At 38.1% G+C, this 16,564-nt stretch overlaps 1 protein-coding gene across 1 annotated transcript in view; it reads left to right on the top strand.

The window, feature by feature from the left end:
• Positions 1–16,564, top strand: part of ACTN2 (actinin alpha 2) — a 69,695-nt gene that overhangs the window by 22,434 nt on the left and 30,697 nt on the right. Inside the window, exons 2-7 of the mRNA XM_082049076.1 lie at positions 1,986–2,100; positions 3,402–3,521; positions 9,499–9,585; positions 10,679–10,766; positions 12,840–12,918; positions 16,331–16,412. Coding sequence (XP_081905202.1) covers positions 1,986–2,100; positions 3,402–3,521; positions 9,499–9,585; positions 10,679–10,766; positions 12,840–12,918; positions 16,331–16,412 — 571 coding nt within the window. The remainder of the gene's footprint in view (positions 1–1,985; positions 2,101–3,401; positions 3,522–9,498; positions 9,586–10,678; positions 10,767–12,839; positions 12,919–16,330; positions 16,413–16,564) is intronic.

The following is a 16,564-nucleotide window of genomic DNA, read 5'->3' as shown; positions in this document are numbered from 1 at the left end:
AGACTCCATCATGTTGATCCCTGAGGGTAGAGTTGCCTAGAATCTCTGTTGTGATGCTTGACGCATGCTGGTTTCAGGGGTCCCATGAGGTCAGTAAAACTACTTACCTTAAAATGAGGGAAGTTTTATCTTCCTGAATGACTACTTTTGAAGCTAACATCCCTTTACTAAAACAGCTGTATTTGCAGAGGTGCTTCAGCTGTACACAGAACAATTTTCTTATGCCTCTGCCTGCAATTCTTTCTCTTCAGGTCAACAGGACCCCTGTCCAGAATCACTTCCAATACTGTCTTCTCTCTCCTCCTTTCCCTGGGTATCTAGAATTAGGGATTTCACTGCACAGTTGCCGCATAACCATAGCTTTTCTTTCTTTTTTCTTTTCAGTCGAGAAGTTGTTGATAACATGTATGTTTAGTGAGCTGCTCCTTGCCACTCTGGGATCTCAAGCTGCACAGAAATTCTTCACAAAAGTGGAGACAAAACTAACAACAATCAAAATGTTATTTTTTATCAGAAAGTTGAATTTTAAAGAATAAACCATATTTGGAAATTCAATACATAACTTCTTAAAGTGTGAAATCTGTCCAGAATTTACAAGATTCAGTTCCAGGGCAAGTTTTTGCCTTCAACTACTGCCCTTTCAAATTCTGTTTCTGAGAGAAGTTAAATACTCTAACAAAGCAGGCAAGAATAAAGAAGGCCAAAGGATACTTCATATTGACAATGGGGATTTGGGAAATATATATTTTCTTTTTAACTATTTACATTAAATGTTTTTAAAACTGTGGTAATTCAAAATAGCAAAAGAAGAGGAATTACAAATCTCTGACAATTTTAAGTAGCTGAAGTCTAACTTTCCAAAATGCATGGCTTTGTTATATACCTAGAGTTAAATACCTGGTGGAGTACCTAGTAAATATAAAATTGCTTTATATAGCTAAACAGACACTGAAATCAAGGAAAACTTGTCAGAAGGCTGAGAAGTAATGGATATTTGAAAACAAAGTAATTTTAAATACTAGAATTTATAGTAGCCCTTGTTTTGTTTTTATTCATACAGAAGGTAATGTGTCTATGACCTCTGTAGATCAATGGAGTTAGTTTTGTTTTCATCTGTGCAAGTAAAAGCAGACTTGATCATTCTCTGTGGAGAGAGAAATGCTCACGTCTGCTTTTATGACCATATTTGCCCTGCAAACTTAAGTATCTGCATTTACGTGTTTCATGAAGTTGTAGTAGTTTTCTGAAAATTATATAATAGAGTTGAGAAATAAAACCCTCAGACCATAAATGCAGGGGCTGAATGTGTAACTGTGCTTGAGTTACTGTAAACTTTCAAAATCCATTCTAATTATCTGTGTTTTCAAAAGGCATTATTTTTCTCACTGTAGTTACAAGTAAGAGCAGATACGATTTTGTTGTATGAAGTCTCTCTTCAGTTACTTCATCCTGAAGAGTGTTCTCACAACTTACTGCCCATGAGAAATGCATGTCACTTGTCTCTGGCATGGATGATCTGTATAAGAACTATTTCTGATGGCATGAATTCAGGTAGTAGAAGTTTTTGCTTCTGTGCTTGCTATTGCATACATTGTACTGTCACACAGCTTCCTTTATACCGTATCAATCTTTCTTTTCAGGAAGAATGTGTAATGGATAAGTCCCAGCATAAAATTATGTGCTCATAAAATGTTAAGTGTAGTAATAACTATTAGACAATTTTTGCCCTTATATGTGGATTTTTTTTTGGAAAGCATTTATGAGCAGAATCTAGCCCAATATTGCTTCTAATCAAGCAATTCTTTCCATCTACATGAACATCTGGGATAAGAATTTTGAACTCAGCAACATGTAGGAAATGAATAGGAGTTGGACATACAAATTTCAAAGGCAGTAGTGAAAATCTCAGATGCAGCATTTTACTGCTTAGCAGTTGCTTTGGAAAATGCCTTGTTGATGAGAACTTTTTTTAATTACTATTGCAGACGTTTACAGCCTGGTGCAATTCCCACCTCAGGAAAGCAGGCACGCAGATTGAGAACATTGAGGAGGACTTCAGAAATGGCCTTAAACTGATGCTTCTCTTGGAAGTTATCTCAGGTAGGTTAAAATAAAGTTTGCAATGTATTTACAGTATGCCAACTGAAACAGTCTTAAAAGAACAAAAATTGTAAACAATTCAAAACAGTGAACACTAAGTAGCTGAAAAGGGAGAGATTAAATGCATCATAAAACAAAAGGGAGGCAAAAAAGCTCAGCTTTTTCCTTATCTCCAAAATCTTCTGTTTTATGCTTGTGTTTGAGGGTATCACAGTGTATCAGGGTGTCACTGACATCACAATGTTGTTGGACAAACCACAAACATCGAGGACCTGGTCTTAGCCCCCAACAATTAAAAAGCCTTTACACTTGGGATAAAATGAATTTGTAACCTACTTTTAGTATAAAAGTTTTGCTTTGCTTTTAATGACTTTACTGGATTGACCAATGCTTTCAAAAGTGAGTGCCTAGAGTAAAACTAGATCAATATTTAGTCACAAGTAAAAGGTCTAATTTTTCAGAAGGGTGGAACATCCAAGAACTTCTTTTGACTAACTGGTGTGAAGTCACTATGTCACCCATTTTATGTGTTCAGAGGGGCAGTCCCCAAAGTACACTCAGAATGTCCCTGAATGGGAAGGGAATAGCTCAAGTTACAGACACACAATAAAGGTGAGAAAGGGCAAGAAGATTTTTAAGAAAATGGAAATGTTTTTATGGAAAAGGCAGTTTACATTTTTGCTGGATATTTCAGTGGGTAAAGAACTGCAAATGATCACTCTTCATGCATTGGAGAGTCATATTTTCAGAAATTATTCTTCATGATAATTTGAAAAGATAAATTCATTCAAACATGTCAGCCTATGCTCTGAAATTAGCTGCTCTACTGTGCTGGATGAAGTTATTAAAAGCTGTTGTTCTCAGTCAGATTTGGAGGGATGCTATAGCTAATCTGCTGGATAGAGTCCAGCTTCTCTTTACAGTCAGGCAGGTAGGGATGATGAGCTCTGAGGACATCTTGCCTTAATATTCAGCTGCTCTAATGCAGACAGTAGCAATGAACCAAAAGTCAAGTAGAGGGAAGCATTCACATAATTTCCAGATGTTTAGGGCAAACATAAAACTTTTACTCTTGTTTTACTGCTGTATCAGAAAAATCTAAGTCAGATGTTTTCACATTTGAATTTTCTCTTCCGCGTTTTGTTCAAAGCTATTTGACATTCTTTCAGAAAAATACCTGTTAAAATAACTGCTAACTTTTAGACAGTGTTCAGGGCACGTTTGTTCTTGAATTCTAATCACTTAGGTGTCTGTAGCCAGCTCTATGTAACAATAACCACATTAAATTTGTTATTCTGCAGGGGAACGACTACCAAAACCAGACAGAGGGAAGATGCGCTTCCATAAAATTGCTAATGTCAACAAAGCTCTGGATTATATCGCCAGCAAAGGAGTGAAACTTGTATCAATTGGTGCAGAAGGTATGTGTTGGAGCTTGGCAATGCACCTTACTTGGATCCTAGGCATTCACACTGCAAAGAAGTCTGACAGTGACCCTTCGCCAAATTGTGCTGGCTGGTCTCTATATGGGTGCCTCAAAAATCCCTTAATATTGGTTGCTGACCTATATGTGTGAAAGGTCGACAGGTGGAAATTTGTGGACACCTGGACAGGGATAGGGGTATAAATGGGATCAGTTTTTCTCCAAGGTTAAATTGAATTGTGTTTCAGTGGATGCTTAGAGTAGAATTTCTTTCTTAAAAATAAGGAACTCCTTTAGAAATCAGGTTGGATTCTAGGGTGTGCTTTATCCAATCTGGGATCTTCTTTTATCTTTAGAAGATACTATTCAGGCAAGACAAAGGCTGACATCACTACCAGGTGGCTGGGACCTGCTCCCATTTTATTATGAGACCAACTGTGCATGGCAGCTGTGCTTCTAAAATTCAGATGTAGAGTTAAGGGAGTGATCAAAAGAAATTATGGTAACTGGAGAGAAACTGAGCATATGAAGAAAGCAGGGTGGGCTGTTATTTACTAAAGTTATTAGTTTGTTATTGTTCTTTTGTTCAGGTAGGTAACTAAAAGCATACAGTTAGCTAGCTAAATGCTGAGAGATGTAAACTCTGAGCAAAAGGAGGTAGACTCACTGCAAGTGAACCTGTGCTTCCTCTGAGATTCAAATGATTTTTTAAGGACAAAGGTCTGTCTAGAACTAGCTGTTCCATGCAGATATTTGCATAATGCTTTGCATAGCCATTACCATACAAAGGAGTGATATGGCTAGCATGATATCCAACTACTTTTGGTTCCATAGCCTCTATGGAGGGGCAGCCTCTAACATGCCTTTAAAGCAAAACTCTGGCTGTAGCCTTCAATGTCATAGTGAGAAGCACTAGATATATTCTATTCACATTGCTAGGCCTTTTTAGATGGATTTACGAGCCTTCACTTCCTGTCTTCTGATCTCTCCATGCTTATATATGTCCTTATTGTGGCTTCCAAACCTTGATCTCAGGGAGCTTACTGTAATTGTGGCTGGAGCAGGAAGATTCATTAGGTGAGACAGGGACATCTGTAGAAGTAATGGAGAAATATATCAGCATTCAGTGATTCCACAACAGTGTGACCTAGCCCACGTAGTTCTTAAAGTATCGTTCACCAAATGTGTCCAGTTTCTAGATCTAGAACTCCAAAATCTGAAGAAATATGTGTTCTCTGGTCAAAGCATTTATTTGAAATCAGCTTTTGTTCATTTGAGACTGAACTGGCTGGGACATCTGAGTCCAAATCCATACCAGCTATCTTTAGGTAGATAACAAGAGGCCTTTTTTGGGGGAATATATAATCAGTGGGGAGAGATGGGCAATTCCCAAAGGCACTTCAGATCTCAGAAGAGCTGTACTGCATTTCAGAGGTGCCTGGCTGCCTCTGTCAGTTGTACAAGCAGTCAGGGACAGGTGGGCCCTTTGACCAATTAAATAAAGTGGGATGGAAAAATATGCCACAGTTGAGGTTATTCTGAGAGTGACATGGCATTTAATGGACAGCAGAGGGTACTGAAGAGACAATTTATGTGTGGAAATAAAAATTAAGGATTCAGAAGCCTGTTTGATAGCTGGTGCAGAAATACTGAGAGTGCAAAGTGTGGAGTAAATGGCTGGTAGTTCTGTCATGTCATATTGTGACTACAATGCTTCCTGACAGAAGACAAGCATATAGCAGAAGGAGTATCTTGTAGGACAGAGGGGTCACTCTCCTTGATCACAGTTCACAGAATGTACTAACATTTTCACATCTAGGTTCTTCAAGCAAGGCTGGAGCATTTTAAGTGAGGTACCTCAGCTAAGATCTACTCCTGCAAGGAGCAGGCCAGCCCCCTGCACTCCATTCCCCCTGCTTTTGCCCTGGTTATTACTGCCAGGATGCTCAGACTGGGAAGCAGCGCCTGAGCACTTTCTGTATCACCTGAAGGCAAAGCATCTGGGATCACTCAGATCAGCTATTGAAACCATTTAAACTAACCCTGCTGTATTCCATGGCAGCAACTTCCATGAATTTAGGCACTCTGATAATACGTAATTCCCTCTGGGAGGGAAGCAGGAACAAGAGGCAGTAACCTCTTCAGCTTCTCAGCCAGTTGCTGCAAGGTGTTATCTGTCCATGCACTGAGTATTTCTTCCTGCATGTAACAGCAGGCTATAGTAAGCCAGGAGATTAAGGTGATCTTGCCTGTACCTCAGGCTTTTATTGCCTGCTTCTGGAATACTTGATCTGTAAAATGGAGGGTTTAGAAGCAAAAATTCATTCATTAGCATTAAAAAACATTTTAAATTCTTGGATGGTAGCACAGGAGAAAAACCCACTGCTGTTGTCATAGCTTATATGCAGAGAGCAACCTGTCATTGTAAGACATTGCACTATGTCAAGTATGGCTACTAACACATTAGATTGTATCCACGTGGGCAGGAGAAGATAGATTCATGTGCCTTCCCCTCCTACTCTAAACAGGCTGAGCACAAAGCCAGCTCTGGCCCAGACATGCTTAGTGCCCTGTTAAGTTTACTGCATCCCCTCTGCTAAATTTGTTGTCTAAGGTAGAGTGCTGTGCTGATGCAGCAATGCAGTATCACATCTGACTGGGTATAGTTTCACAGTGTGGGACCTCTGGCACCAGTACATGTTTAAAAAGTCGCTGTGCCCCCTTGTCCTGCATACTTGCTCCTACACTACACAGCCCTACCCTACCACTTGGGCTGACAACTGTTTCTGTAGCTATGCTGGAGACTGGATCAGCAATCTGATCTGGTTTTAACACACATTCACCTCTTTTTTTTTAGTTTGTTGCATTTTTCAGCATTGTTGACTAAACAGTCATGACAGTATGAAGATGGAATGAATGCCAGCAAGGAGGCAGAGCACAGGCTCCTCAAGCTTGTGTTTATCAAAGCCCTTAACCCTTTAACTAACTACCCCACATAGTAAGCACGGGACATGTGGGCTTGTCTGCACCCATCTGTTTTGGCATTCTTTGAGTTACATGGATGCTTGGAATAGTTTTTAATTTCCAAAGCATGGAAGTTTTATATCTAAATCTGCTGAGGATCATGTTTTATTATCTGACATGCTGAGTGGCGAAAAGCATGTAAGCCCAAGAGGACCAACTGGCATTTAAAATGGGGCCTCAAAACAAAGATTAAACTGCGATTCCTGTGGGACATCAGTACAAAGTTTAATTTAGTATTTTGAAGGTGCCAGGGATATTCTTTAAAGCCGTCATTATTGTTCTGAGGCTGACTTCCTTGGACTGTCTATGAAGGGAATAGAGATGATTGCCTTTGATGCTGAGCAGAAGCCTAATTTAGCTACTTGGATCTGTCTTGTGGAAGAATCTTTCTCTCCATTGGTGATGAAGTGAGACAAGAGAGTCAAGAAGCTCAAGCAAAAGCTGTGAAAGTAGTCCTTACAAGACGTTCACAGTCCAGGAGTTAGAAGCTTTCCCTTAAGTTTTAAAGACATGCAATAACTCCATTTGCAAGGTAATTGCATCCTGAATGAAATGAACTGAGATATGGAGAACCAAGTATCCTTTTAATAGGAAACACTTCTGTATTGCTTTTCTGGGGAGTGGGAGAAATACTGAGGACCAAATGATCTGTGAATCTGCTAGAAGAGGATTAGAATGAAAAAAAAAAAAAGCCAAAGCAGAATAAAAAACCTGAAACTAAACCTTTGGGAACTTGCCACACTGCTTTGCTTAGCTTTTTCCCTGACAGTTTTTATTATTTCCTCTTCCCTTTCCCTTCTCTCCTTTCCTGTCCTCATGCATCAGCAAGACCTTTTTCCCTGGAAATCTGTAGCTTTGTGTATGTGAGGTGTAGGGACTATATTCCTCCCAGAGCAAACAGGTAATGTGAAGAAAAGAATGAAGTCTTCTATTGGCCCATACCAGAAAACAATAGGAATGAATCAGAATTTTTTTGTCACCAATACTTTTCAACATTTAGCAACTTTGTTTTCCTTCTGTTTAGATATTTTTCCTTGTATTTTATATGTGTGTTTTTTTTGTTTTATGTTAGCAGTAGATAATGAGAAACCAAAGCTGGCAAATTGCTTGAAAATTCTCCTGAGGCACAACATAGAAAATTCCCTCTCTTGCTTTTTCATTCTGTCTGTGTGTACATATGGATATGTAAATCAACACAATGATGTAGTGATTATGCAAACCCATTAACTGATTGCCTGACAGTCAGCAATACCTTCTGAGTGTTTAATTTATTTTACATTTGAATACATTTTTCTATACTGTATATACATATCAGACATCTGATCAGAATACAATGAAATATGAGGCTGAGGAGGGGGGAGGAGAGAGAAGTAGCTGCATTCCCTAATTGCCATTTGGCCTTTTTTGGCTGAAAGAGTTTAGCTTTGAGATTTGAAGAGACTTGAGGTCTTTCAGTGCCAATAAGATAGTAATAGTACATAATTGTGCATGGACGGCAGGCAAAGGTAAGAGGTGAGAATTCTGGAAAATCAGTGTAGAACCCAAATGGAAAGTGGAAAAATAGCCATTATTTGAACTTGGATTATCACACTAGCAAAGAAAGTATAGACTAGTGGTGGGTGACATATCTCCTATGACATTTGTTAATTCCATAGGTTCAAATGACTCCTTGTGTTACACACTACTGCAATTTAACATGTATTTCAAGTCTTGGAGCTAGCAGCTGCTTTGTTCTGTAAAAGTTGCCCCTGGATTCAGGCAATTTTTAAGTAGCAGGGTGACTGTATTTTCTGCTGGCACTTCTGTTGGCATTCAATGTTAAATTGAGGAAATTCCTCCTGCTCCTTCCCCAGAACACCAGTGGGCGCCCAGGCAGCCACAGCTGCTCCACTTTTTGAGGAAGGCTGGAGGTGACTTTCAAGCTGGGGAGCAGCTGGTGCCTTCCCTGCTCCACTGCTCTGGTGGTATAAGGTGACTAGGAAGGCAGTCTGCAATTCCCTTCTCTTTGTCCCACCTTCTCCCCTTCCCATGCTAGACCCTTCTTATAATCTTACTGTGTTCTGAGTCTCTCAGTTTTCATATTGATTTAACATTATTACCACACTTAAGTGGTCTGGCAGTACATTTGTTGGTGTTGAGAAATTTAAGCGGTATCAGTGTTCATATTGGAGTCTAGGAGCACTGGATTCTGACTTGGCTTGTGAAAGGGGCTCCCATGTATGTGTGAGAAGGGTTGGAGCAAGCACCTTCCTAGTGCCCTGTATTGTTGGTAGACTCAAACAGTCTTGAAAGAAATTGGAACCCCAGAGGCAAAAAAATCCCGTTTTGTATTAAAGATACATAAATGTGCATAGGTGTTGGATCATGACAACCTTGTGGCCATGTATCTGAACTGCTTTGCAGGAAGCTATTTAGCTCAGTCTCAGGAGGCACTGTGTCTCTTGGGCTGCTCTTCGTATCTAGGCTGTGCTGGCACTATAGGTAAATGTCTCAAAAAGGTCTAAATAGCATAGGAGGATTTCTGAGTACCCTTTTATTAAAAAAATTATATTGTTAATGTCCTGTAGTTTCTTAAAATTTGGAGTAAGACCATATTTTTTCAGTTCCTGATATTTTTCAAGCTTTAAATAAGTATTTCCCCTCAGGCTCTCTCTGAAAAAGTCAGGCTAAAATGTAAAGATTTGAGACAGTTACAACTACCTGTAGAGAAGCCTTTTAGCATGGAAAGGCTGAAGTGACCTTAACCTCAGTAATCTTAAGTCCTACTGCCAGTGTAGCACAAACATGAGTTTGTTGAAAAATGAACCCAGATGAACTCTGTGTAAAGAATTATGGTAGAAATATAACAGGTTTATTAGATACAATATATTATTTGTAGAAATATATTACTAAAGTAAGCTAAACTGGAAAACACATTCTAAATACTACTACTATCTCTTTTTTCACCATAGAAATTGTTGACGGCAATGTGAAAATGACACTGGGTATGATCTGGACTATTATACTTCGCTTCGCTATTCAGGATATTTCAGTGGAAGGTAACAGTAATGTAACTATCTTAAATAATCGGGAAATTTGTTTATAAAGATATTGTCGTATGAATGGTGCACAAGTAAGATGAGTGTTTTGAAAATGAATTATTTTTTCACAGAAAATGGTACAAGTTCCTTAGCTGGTGACAAAATCAATTTCTGGAGGGAAAAAGTAATTATTCTCCTTAACCTGACAAATACCTTGAGCCAGCTTCCTAAAACAGTTCTGGGCCTGTCTCTCAGTTGTAGAGATAGAAACATGCCTGTGTTTCTGAGCTTCAGTGCCCTGAAACTATGCTGTGGCCTGTATGGTGGTTCTGTTTCCAACATACTTCTTTAGTCCTGTCCATTTCTCACATTCTTTGCAAATATTATCTGATTATATCCCTCTTCTTTATACCACCCCTTCCTCCCCACTGCTTCAGAATTTTTTCCTTAACTTTCACTTGGTCACTGGCTCCAAAAAGCGTGGTTTAGTTACAATACTCTTTAAACCAAGTCTGTGGTGTGGAAAGTCTAAAATTCTAGAAACTAATGTCAGTTTTCAACAAAAGTAGAATCAAGTCAAGCTCTGCATGCTGTCCTGCCCATAATTTGTGGGACGTTAAATGTGGACTTAATGGTCTATTTGTTCTTTTCTGTCCTTCACTTAGGCATTCAGATACCCATAGGGCTCAGATAATGAAGGTATTTCCTCAGCATTTATACCTACCTGTAAGCAAATGAACGGAGACTACAGGCATATTTCATGTAGGCACCAACACAATCTTTTATGCCTAGTTCTGTTGTATTTGTATTGGGTATTTTTCTTCATCTTCATCTACATTCTGCTGTCCAACCAATATAATTTCTTAAACTTCTAGTATCATAGAATTACTGTGCAGGCTGAGACTCTAGTCTGAATTGTGTCAGTTGAGCTGACTTCTGTGTTCTAATGGAGCCCCATTAATCCATTTTTATGTTATAGGATTAAACATTGACTTACGCCAAACAGTTTCAGGTGGCTGACTACGTTTAAGATGACAAGAAATTAATTACTTGAGTGCTTTTTACATTTTTATTTTTTTTGGTCTTTTTTACTCCCTGGTGTCTTTTACAGAAACCTCTGCCAAAGAAGGGCTGCTGCTGTGGTGTCAAAGAAAAACTGCTCCATACAGAAATGTGAACATTCAGAACTTCCACCTTAGGTAAACTTCCATTATTTCAAGAGGTAGAATCAATCTAAAATACGTTAGGTCATTTTTTTTTCCCACAGTTGTGCTGATATATATTTGACAGGGGGTTTCACTCTTCACTGTTAACTAGACTTTTTTCAGATTCTCATGCTCTGTCTTCAGAGTCTGATTTTGTTTATCCTTTGGCATTATTTACAGTGACTTCCACAGTTACTATTTAAAAGAAAAAAAATATCTGCTATATACAGAATGACCACATTGCGTTATTAGAGGTCCTGACTTGGCAAATGACTGCTTTCAAATGAGAGCCACTGCAGGTATAGGCTATTCTTGGCAAAAATACCAATGTGTTGAGCATGCAAATATCTCTTTATGATGAATCAGTCTTTATTCTGTAACATAACTATAAATAAGGAGCCAAAAATGGACTCAGTACACAGCAGCGGCACTTTAAACGTGGTTGTTTTCAGAACCAGCATCATTACCTAAGTCAGGGAATTTAGTGAAGCTCCAGTTGTGTGGCTCTGTGTTTTCAGTAAGGGCTATGAAGGGAGTTCCAGGCCATATGCAGGCTGCCTGGTTTGGGGATTTCACTGGGCTAGTTCCTGCAGATCTGTCAGTAAACCACCTCATTAAATTACGTGACTTGCCATTTGTACTGTTTTACTATGTGATCTTGCCTTTCCTGAGGTCCTTATAGTACTTACAACAAGAGCTCTGTATTACAGCGTTTTGGTGTTTTGAATTAGTTCCTAATGTACAGCACCTAAACCACAGGTAGTGATAGAGAAGATACAGTTCACACATGCATCCACAGATAAAAATTATTTGTTTGATTTACAGTCCCTGTAGTGCCTTTAAGAGACCTGAAATTTGTTGTGTTACTTTCCTTGGATATATAGAGGTATATTTCAGTAGAGATTTGTATGGATGCAAGGTATACTGTAAATTACAGTATGAGAATCTTAGTGTTTGTACATATATATGCTGTTCTGATACATGGTATGGGGCAAATATCTTGAATGGAAGTACCTTGATTAATGGTTGGGTCCATCGGCTCTTACAGAACTGCTTTACAATGGGCAAGCCAACCATGTTAGTCTATACCTTTTGGAAATAAGGTTTTTGTAGTTTGATGCTAATTTTGATTCAGTTTTACCTTCTCGATGATTTTATATTATACAATGTATGTATATTCTGATTAATTGTATTACATTTTAATTTGAGATAGTTCTGTTATTTGAAAGATCTACCCAGACATCTCAGTGAAAGAGATTCTAATAGTCAGAATATGTTCAATATAGCATAGTTGCTGCACACGGTAAGACCTCAAACTCACAGCCTCAGTGATTGCATAAAATTTTTATATAAAGTAGCTTTCAGAATAATTGCTTCTGGCTGAAAGGAACCTCTCATAATCTTTCCAAATATATGCTATTTGTGGCTCCATTCATTGCCTATTTTTGCCTCAAAAGGTAGTGGGCCTGAAGTCACACTGAAGTGTCAAAGCTCAGATCAAAACTGTCATATGTGTGAAGTGTTTTGAATAAACTAAGCTGATTTATGACTTTGTACTTCTATGAGCACAATATGGTTGAGCCATTTAAATTGTCTGATATAACTGACACAGAAGAATTCAATTGCTTCAGCAAAGTCAAGTAATGCAGCCTTGCCTTTTTTTTTTTTTGTGTGTGTGTTTTGTTTTTGTTTTTTTTTTTTTCTTCCAAACATGCTGTAAGTGTAATAGGACATTATGCACTTTAATTGGTGAATGTCTACTCTGTACTATCCTGGAACACTGCACAAACTGAGCAATTGAAATCAGGGACTGTTGCCCATAACGTACACTGCCTAGAAAGTATTATGGATTCTTTAAGTGTGTATGGACTTTAAAGTAAGATATGTACTACAGGAAAAAGAGTAAAGTCACAGAAAAGCTCAGAGGGATGAGGGTGCACAGAATGCCAATGTCAGGATTTGACAGGAAAGTTCCTGCTTGATATTAAGTCTTGAGCAAGGACCACACTGTAAAATGCCATGACATTGTTAACTAATGTTTTTCCGTTCTATTTTTTTGTTGTAAAGCTGGAAAGATGGCCTTGGATTATGTGCACTTATCCACAGACACCGACCTGATCTTATTGACTACTCCAAGCTAAATAAGGTCATCAGTCTGGGTGGTACAGCATGCTGTCCTGCAGTGATTTGGCTCACTTCTGGTTTGCTTAGCATGTTTTCTAAAAGACAAGCTGAGGCGTGCATACTAATTTTGAATGGCTTTCTAAGGTCCCTTCATAAAAAACACTGACATGGAAGAAAGGACCCCATGACTCTCCTGTGTCCTTCCTCTCTTCCCATTACAATGACTTCAGCATTTAATTGTAAAAAATCTGGTCCTCAGCTGCCAGGTAGTTGATCAGGTCTTTCCCCCTGCACAATATGGATGTTAAATGAAATTACATTGGAATTCCCCATTCACCACCGTCCATCCTGATTTGTATCTGGTGTAAATGGCTGTAGATTGCAGTGCAGTAAACAATGAGATAATGATTAATCCTGACATTTCTTAGAACAAACACTACCCTTGGTTATCAGGAGTATGCAATAAGTTACTAGTCTTACATAGAAAATATTCCCCAATTCTTAGATTGTACTTTGGCCTATACTTCCAGATAAGTGGAAACAAAACTGATACCCTAACTTCCTTAGGTAGTACCTATTTTATTACAATGTGCTACTCATGGCAAAATGCATGTTTTCTAAAATATACCAGCCACTTTGGATTGAGAAGGAAGAATGTGGAGCAAGTAATAATGTCAGAATTTCTTGGTACCATTACTGAAGAATAAAATCTAGAAAGAAAGTGAAATGTTGTCATTTCACATTAGCTCTCAATACATATGTACCATTTTCTGCTCTCTGGAATGAATGGATCTTGAGGGCTCACGTAAACACCAGTAAAACAGAAAACTTAATCATTGTTTTAATTTGTTCAGCACAACTTTTCATTGATGAGAGAGGCAGGTGAATCACAGACTATATTTCCCATTCTATGTCCTTCCATTACAAATGGATCTTACTAGTGGAATCAGCTGTTGTCAGAAAGCCTTTGACAAAAAAAAGATGAGTGAATGAATGAATGGATGAAATGAAATTATTTGGAAACTCAGACTACTTTATATATATGTTAAATTTATGATGAGGTCCCCAAGGTATGCAGTGATTAAAATGAAATGAACTTACTCCATGTAAGATTTTAATTTAGGCAGTTCTTTAGACAACTGCAGATATGAACCAAAGGGAAAAATATTAGCTATCAAGAAGAGCTTGTTCTCAAATTCTGTATACAACCTTTCCTGTGGATAAACAGATTCATGGATGACTAAGATACCTGTCTCTGTGTACATGTGCTTAAGCATTGCACAAGAAGAAGTGGATTTCATTGAGTTTGTGCTTTCAAAAGTGTACACAGTACTAAAAAACTTCACAGTATAACCATCCTATATATGAGTGCTTAGAAAAAGGGACAGAACATAAGCAGATCTGCTTCAGCATTACTATTTCCCTCTTAGAGGTTTCCAAAATAAGAACAGGTCAGGTTTCAAACTGAGGCTGAGTTGTGGCACATAAAGCACATGCATAAAAATCCTAAAATAGATCTTGCTTTTCTATCCTGGCTATGTTTGACTGACTGCTCAATTTGGTTACATTAACAGCTGACCTGGTGTCTTGTTTCCTCGTTTCTTATCTCTTGCATGCTGTCTTTTCCTTTTTTCACGGATGTGTTTTGTGTGAACTTGTAGCTGGAAAGACGGCCTTGCTTTCAACGCCCTTATCCATAGACACAGGCCTGATCTTCTTGACTATGACAAGTTAGATGAGGTATTTGTTTAGCTGTAGCAGAGATTTTTAGTTACTGTGCCTTGCAGTTTTGTTTAAAAGGATGGGTGATGGGGATCTCCTCCAATTATTCACAGAGTTGCTGAGATTTTAAACAAATCTTTTACCAGTGAGGCACTATTTATTCGTGGGCTTAGTACCAAGTACGCAAATAGGAGATGCTCATCACTCATCCATATGCAGTATTTTAACCTAGTCAATAAGTCTCACTTAGATTTAGTGTATTTTTGTCCTATTTAATTTCAGTAAGAGTTTTTCTATACACATTTACTAAATGTTGTATTACACATGGTGTCTAGTGTAATAGCAAAAATAAGTTAATGGGTTTGAAATATTGTACACATTTTAAGTTTCTCTGAATGTCAATGATGCACAAAACTGCTAAATGATGATAGAGTGAGAACTTACGATTAGAGACTTTGTATTCTATTATACCTGAATTGTTAGGTTTCAAAATATAAACTCTTCTTCATAACACATTTTATTGAACATGCAGCAGGAAAGGCTGTCAAGTACGATATGTTCATAGAATGACGTGCCATGGACATTACTACTTATGATACCTGGCATATGTATGTGCATGAGGAATGGACTTCTGTGAAACTTAAATAACTGCTGTGATTCCATAGCAATAATCTCACTAAATTAATTTCAAAATAACAAAAGAAGCATATTCAAGACTAGATCCCTTTACAGGAAGTATCTGTATTCAAATGGAAGCCTTGGCAATTCCCTCCAGAAAACCTGTTAACATTTTTTCAGTGCCCACCAGCATCTCTAACTTTGCTCTTCTGTGTCCTATTTTCCCAACCTCTCTCTATAAACATTGGCATTGTTCAGAGTGGCTATGATCATTTAGCAGTCTGTGAATATGTGAAAATAATTATAGCCTTAGTGGCATGAACTGCCTTTTCACATAGGGTGTATCAGCTTGGGTTTCACTCCAAGCTGATACAGGAAGGCTGCTTTTAAGAACAACCCTAATCTGACACATTCTTCCATTGTCAACAATAGCTATATGTAGAGCAAGACATAAAATGCGTGCTGTTTATCGGAACTGTGTTTACTGCTTCCTTTCTTTTCCCTTCAGAAACCAACACAAAATCTCAAAACCAAAGAAAGGTCTCGAATTTTCACAGCTCTAAAATTAAATTTATAGAGATGTATCAGATTTGTCTGTCCAAAACTGGGAAGTATTGCTCCTTCCGGAGAACTGTTCTGTCTGTTCTTGCTTCTTGTCACGCATGCATGTGACCAACAGAGAACTCAATATATATCACTGTAATATAGCGTATAGTAGGTATAAAAACATGCAGGACTAATTTTGTCATGAACGATCTAGCATAGCCTACTGGACCAGTGGCCTTGGCTGTACTTCATTCCAAATTAGCTCAAAATTATGAGTCTACACTGCATACATTATCTGTGTTCCCATCCAGAATTTATTTGCAGCAGAGTCATAATGGTACATAATAGCTTATTCATATTTTCTTTTGAAAGTACAGCAGCACATAGACCAAAATTTCACAAACCTATACTCTGCTTTTTGAAGAACAATAGTTGTCACTCCTGTTTACAGTTTGGAAAAACAGAGTAAGTTCTAGTATACCTACTGTAGTCTTGCCTCAAGGAAAAACTTCTATATTTGACGAGTTGTATTTTCCTCTTTAATGCAGGATGACCCCATAGGAAATATCAACCTTGCCATGGAAATTGCTGAAAAGCATTTGGATATTCCTAAGATGTTGGATGCAGAAGGTGAGTTATATCTTACTGAAGTTTGCGTTACTCACAAGCAGGAGGCAGTAAAACTTGTTTTGTATGTAGCAAATTTCAATGTTACTTTGCCATGAATCACAACAGAGCAACCTGCTTTTTTTTCAAGGTTTTCCTTCTTGTTGCAAATGTAT

Source organism: Streptopelia decaocto (genome assembly GCF_964273445.1).
Source record: "Streptopelia decaocto genome assembly, chromosome: 3".
Classification (NCBI taxonomy): domain Eukaryota; kingdom Metazoa; phylum Chordata; class Aves; order Columbiformes; family Columbidae; genus Streptopelia; species Streptopelia decaocto.
This window is presented reverse-complemented; position numbering and strand designations above follow the sequence as displayed.